The 6,521-nt window shown below is 37.8% G+C and overlaps 1 protein-coding gene across 1 annotated transcript in view; it reads right to left on the bottom strand.

Moving 5' to 3' along the window:
• LOC107493715 (uncharacterized) overlaps nucleotides 1-862 on the bottom strand; it is an 11,205-nt gene extending 10,343 nt beyond the window's left edge. The window contains exon 1 of the mRNA XM_016114772.1: nucleotides 232-862. Within this exon, the coding sequence (XP_015970258.1) occupies nucleotides 232-862 (631 nt within the window). The remainder of the gene's footprint in view (nucleotides 1-231) is intronic.
• Nucleotides 863-6,521: the final 5,659 nt, after the last annotated feature.

Below are 6,521 nucleotides of genomic sequence, written 5' to 3'. Positions count from 1 at the left end.
TTTTTATTAATTATTCCAAAAAATCATAAACCAATTTAATCTGCCTGACTGAGACTTACAAGGTGACCATAGCTTGCTTCATACCAACAATCTCTGTGGATTCGACCCTTACTCACGTAAGGTTTATTACTTGGACGACCCAGTACACTTGCTGGTTAGTTGAACGGAGTTGTGAAAATAAACAGTGCCATAAGAGTAAATATATGCTAAAGCTCAAAAGATAGAAATCACAATTTCGTCCACCAATGATGCAGGAGATCTCTTTCCTCAGTCTGTCTATAACTTCAGCTGGAAAGTATTTGTCCAGGAATTCTCTCCTAAGCGTATCCCAGTTGGTAACCACGGCCTCAGGTTGAGTGTAGTACCACTCTCTCGCCTTTCCCTTAAGAGAAAACGGGAAAGCAATCAGCAGAATAGTAATCTCATCTGCAGCATGATGCCTAACAGAAGAACAGGATGTCTGAAAATCTCTTAGGTGCTTTATAGGCTCCTGAGTAGGTAAGCCATGAAACTTGGGTATGAAGTTGATTAGCGACATCTTCAGTTCAAAATCTAAAGCCAGATTTGTGTGATGCACGTGATACGGTTGCAGGGTGAAGTCTGGGGCTCCAGCTTCCTGGAGAGTAATTCTCTTGGGCTCTGCCATGTCACCTGCACGTAGATCAACTGAATCAGTAGTAGAGGAGCTTATTTCTTTCTCAAATGGTGGTTCAAATTCACTATCTGATAAGATTGGTGAATTGGCAACAACCACTTCACCACCTTCAAAGGCTAACCGACGTCGAGCTCGCCTAATACGTGAAAGAGTTTTTTTAATTTCAGGATCAAAAGCGGCCAAGCTCGGATCAGGCAGTAAATGCATCATTCAACGAAAGAAACATAGAGCTCATGGTAATAAAACAAAATAAAATAAAATGGAAACAAATAAATTCCAACCAATAAATTAGCACACTATTGCAACTCCCTGGCAACGGTGCCAAAAATTGACGTGGAGGAAATTCACCGATTAAGAGTTTATAGAGAAAATAGCGTTGCAAGCATAGCTCTTAACCAATGAGGATTCCCCGCATCAATTTAAAAGAGTTGTCACAAAATTTAGAAATAAAATAATGGGAGTATGAATCCCAGGTCGTCTCCCAACGAGTTGTAGAGAGAAAGCTATTTTATTGATCAGAAGTTTTCCGAGAGATTTTGAAAGTTGAATGGCAAAAAATAAACAATTGTAAATTAGTGCAAGGAAAATAAAAAGGAATTTATATTATTCAAAATAAAAAGCCTTGACTAGGGGATTGATTAATTGGAAGTTCTATCCTTGTTGGGATCTCTTAAGTGTAGTATCAAAAAGGTAGTTGTTTTCACTTAGTTAACCCTTACAAAATAAAAGAAAGTCAAGTGATTGAGCTAACTCTTATTCACAAATCCTACTCCTCTCCCTTGGGAAGATCTAGCGTTAGTAAATACAGAACTAGCCAACAACTTCCAGTTTAACCATCACTTAAGCCTTCCAAGTCACGTGTCTCCTTTTAATTAACCCCCACATTAAGTTGGGGATATACTCCATTGATATGAATAAAACGCTCACAGAAATAATAGAAGAAGACATGATAAATTAAATAGAATAAGGATTGAAAACTGGTTAAAAGGAAAAAAAATAAACTGTATTAATAAATCCAAAATGCAACATAATTATCTTAGCAGAATTAATAAACAACTAAAGGAGTAAGAGAATAAGGAAACAAACAAGAATAGTAACTTCAACGGAGGTAATGACTCTTCAATATCCAAAATCCCAAGCAAAAGCATAAAACTAATAAACTATGAATGTAAAGAAAACCTAGAGGAAGAGTGATTCTCTCTAGATTCAGATCGAAAATCCTAAAACTACGCTAATGAGAATGTGTGTTGAGTCTCTAAATGTTCCCTGGCTCTATTCTATGTTTCTGGGCCGAAAACTGGGTCAAAACTCGGCCCAAAATCGCCCCTAGCATTTTCTGTTATTTTTGCAGATCGCGCATGTCACGCGTACGCGTCAGTCATGCATGCGTGTCGATGGTCGTCTTGGCATATCACGCGTACGCGTGAGGCACGCGCACGCGTCCTTGTGTAAATTCCAATCCACGCATATGCGTTAGGCACGCGCACGTGTCACTGCAAATTTTTTCATATCGCGCGCACGCGTGCTCCACGCGTCTGCGTCGGTGCTCGCTGGTTATCTCCTTGGTTTCTTGTGTTCCTTCCATTTTTGCAAGCTTCCTCACCATTCTCTAAGCCATTCCTGCCTTATAAAGCCTGAAACACTTAACACACGGATCACGGCATCGAATGGTATAAGGGAGAATTAAAATACACAAATTAAAGACTCTAGGAAGCAAGTTTTCAACCATAGAATAACACTAGGAAGGAATTGTAAAATCATGCAAATCATATTTATAAGTGGGCAATGATTTGATAAAACCACTCAACTAAACATAAGATAAACCATAAAATAGTGGTTTATCAAGTGTTAGTGAATTGAAAATGATGGAAGGTTAGGATTGCATCTTTGTTTCGAAATGGTTGATATAGCTTGATGTGGAACCTAAATTAATCAAGGATACAATTGCATTAGTCCACTTGGTCATATCCATCGCACCTTACCCTAACCCCATTACAACCGTATGAAGTCCTCATGATAATTGCATTCATGCATCACTTGTTTGTTGATTGTTAGATGAAAATATAGTATATACATACTTGCATGCATATAGATAGTTGCATTTAATAAGGTAATAGAAATTCGATATTTCAATCGACTAATAACATATATTACAATCGACTAATAACAACTACTAATTTGTTTCTGTTAGATTTTCCACATTCATAGGAGTACATTGTGCGAGTATCTACAGGACCCAAATTATCAATAGGTTCGCCAAGTACGTTAAAAATTCGTCCTGGAGTTGCTCCGTCCACTGGAACAGTTAGGGGAGCTCCCGTCCCTTAGATCATTCTCCTTGTTGGCATAGCATGAGGACATGCTATTGTTTAAGTGTGGGAGAATTGATGAGTTCATATCTTCTGAGATATTTTTGCCTTGATTTGAATGGATTCTAGTACATGAACTCACACTTAAGCACCCAAATAGCGTACTTTTGTGTTTGATCCCTAATTTGGTCCTAAATGTGAAAACATGCAATTTTGTGCTTTAATAGAGCAAATCGATCCCACTTTTATGTCATTCAATGCCGTGATATGGTTTGTCAGTGATTTCAGGCCTTGAAGGCAAGAATGGATGGGCAAAAGTGGAAGAAAGCATGTACAAGTGAGAAAACATGAAGAAAACAAGGAAAAGCACACACAGCAAAGTGTGCGTGCGCAGAACCTTGTGTGCGTGCGCACAAGCGAGTATTCCTATGTGTGCGTACGCACAAGCACCTGTGCATATGCACAGGTTAATTTTTAGCCAAGTATGCGGACGCACACATCTGTGTGTCCGCACAGGTCCCTACAACCAAGTAATACCTCAGGTGAGTGAGGGTTGATCCCATGAAGATTTATGGATCAAGCAACAATGGTTGATTAATTGGCTTAGTTAGGCAAACAGAAAATAGTGGTTGAGTGTTCAAAAGACATTAAACAATATAAAGAATATTGGAGGAAGGCAAGTAAATAAATTGGGAAGAAAATATGGAGAAAATAGTTAAGGTTTCAGAGTTATCTATTTTTCCGGATTTACTTTTCTTACTAACTATTTTAATCATGTAGGATTTAATTTATGGCAATCTCTATGTGACTAGACCCTAATTCCTTAGACCTTTCTAGTTTCCTCTAAAATTCATCAACTGGCAATTCCTTGGTCAATTAATTCCAATTAGAGGGTGATGATCAAATTCTGGTTTATATGCCACAAGAATCTTAATTATCCAAAAATAATGGGATTATATGTTACGTATCCCGTTAAATATAAACAATTAAAAATTCAGGATAGTATGTTTTCAAGCTGTTGTTCAAGTAAAGAGCTTTTCCAAGTTATACAAGAACTCAATTAGAACATGGGTCATACTTCCATTCCACCCAAATTAATAAAATAAAGAACGAAAATAATTATTGAAATATAAATCAAAACATGCATTAAAATAGAGAAATAATAGTATCAATCCATACAATAGACAGAGCTCCTAACCTTAACAATGGAGGTTTAGTGGCTCATGGTTCAGAGAAAAAATAAGGATTCAGGTAAATGTACTGAGTTTCAATCTAATGGCCTCATAAGTTAACTAATGGAATCCCTTTTTATAACTAATCCTAATTAATTTAAAATCTAATTATCTAAAATTAAAAAATATCTTTTCCTAAAAATAAGATTTGAATTTAAATCAGAATAATCAGCAGGTCTTCAGTTGATGGGTGGGGACCACATGTTTTGTCCATTCTGCAGCTTCTAATCTGTATTTTCTGGGCTAAAAACTGGGTCAAAACAGCCCAGAAATTGCCCCCAGCGTTTTTCTGCATTTTCTGCTTGTGGCGCATGTCATGAGTACGCGTCAGTCACGCGTACGTATCGATGGTATTTTTCGCAAGTCACGCAGACGCGTCGGTCACGCGCACCCGTCGCTATGCAATTCTTCAAATCACGCGTACGCGTCAGTCACGCGCACGCGTTGCCATGGAAAGCTCCAAATCACGTGCACGCGTCAGTCACGCATATGCGTCGCTCCTTGCTGCCATCTCCTTTGATTCTCGTGCTGCAGAAACTCCACCAAATCCAGCCGAATGTTACCTAAAATAAATAAAATTGCAAAAGACTCAAAGTAACATCCTTATTGGTTAAAAGATAATTAATTCTTTATTAAACTCAACAAATTAGATGCAAATTCACTACGAAAAAATAGGAAAGATGCTCACGCATCACAACACCAAACTTGAATTGTTGTTTATCCTCAAGTAACGAAAATTAATATAGGCTTAGGATGTGAATTTTCATGAGAATGAGAGTTCGATTAAGCCCATGTCTCTTCTTATAGTAGGGTTTACAACTGCAATCCTGAATAGTTTTGGCATCTCACTCTCCTTTGAATCAGAAGAATGTTACTGTCATCTGGAATTAAAATCTGGATAATATTATGAATCCTCTGATCTTTTGTAGCTCAATTTAATCCTTGAACACAACAATTTTTGTTTGGTGCTTTGCACCTTGAGCCTAGCCGTGACTTTAAATGTTTTGTCTCAAGGATTACTTGACACAGAAACACCACAAGCACTTAACTAGGGAACTTTCTTTAAGTTCTAAATGTTTTCATTATTATAATTTTTTTTTGTTACTCCCAGACAGTGGTGCTCAAAGCCTTTGGCATACTCTGCAATTGATCTCGACTCTAAATGTTTTGTCTCAAGGATTTCTTGACACAGGAACACAACAAGCATGTGACTAGGGAAACAACTCTTTGAGCTTTTAATCATGTCTGAGCTCCCTAGTCATTGATGCTCAGAGCCTTGGACCTTGCTTTTATTTTTCTTTTGCTGTCTTTTGCTTGAAGGATTAAACTTTCATTAATTTCAGAGAAATCATAATAATTCTCTAAATTCCTGTTCCTTGTACATCAACATTCTTTGATTCAAATTTAAATATGCACTGTTCATGTCATGCATTCAAAATTATAATTAATACCACCACATTTAAGTAAATAAGACTAATCTTAAAATGAACTCGATTTCTCATGTAATACATCACTTCTGTATTTTTTATTTGAATTCAAGCTCAGTGAGTAATACATGAGACATCTTTTTAGAATTAAAGCAATTAAGGGAAAACTAAACTAGTCCTAGGATTCTAACTAATAAAGGATCATGCAACAAACAAAGCAAAATAGCAGAAAACCAGAACATAACATATAAAAAGAAGGGAGAAAAAAATCAAAGGAACTCAACCACCTTAGTTATCCTAGCGGTCACTTTATTCTTCAGGTTGTGCTCCTTAGTGAAGATGATTCACCTCCCTTTTGGTGCCATATGAATAAACAGAGAACCCTTAAGCGAAGCGTCAACACCAAACTTAAAGGTTTGATTGTCCTCAAGCAAAGAAGAACTGAAAATAGAAAGAGACAAATATTATGATGAAAGAAAAAGAAAAGGATAAAAGAACAAGAGAGAATTAGGATTGGGAGAGGGGGAAAGAAAGGTAAAACTAGGCGGTGAACTAGTGTAGTTCTGCGGCGCAGGGACGCATACGAGTGCAGCACGCATACGTGTGGGTCGCGGAATTTTCTTAATGACGCGTAAGCGTCAGGAACATGTACGCATGCCCTTGGTTTTGTGCGATTTGCGTGAAGCCAGCTGTGCGCACGCACAACTCTCTATTCGCATGGCTTGGGCACCAATATTTTCATACGACGCGTGCGTGTCATGCACGTGCACGTGTGGATGAACATTTGTGCAAATGACGCGCACGCGTCATGGACGCATACGCGTGGTCAATTTTGTGCGTCTAGCACACTTCCAGCCCTAAACCAGCACAACTCTCTACCTAAACACATATTTACATC

This window comes from Arachis duranensis, chromosome 6 (genome assembly GCF_000817695.3).
Source record: "Arachis duranensis cultivar V14167 chromosome 6, aradu.V14167.gnm2.J7QH, whole genome shotgun sequence".
Taxonomy (NCBI): Eukaryota; Viridiplantae; Streptophyta; class Magnoliopsida; order Fabales; family Fabaceae; genus Arachis; species Arachis duranensis.
The sequence above is the reverse complement of the archived record's forward strand: the minus strand, read 5'-3'. Positions and strand labels throughout refer to the sequence as shown.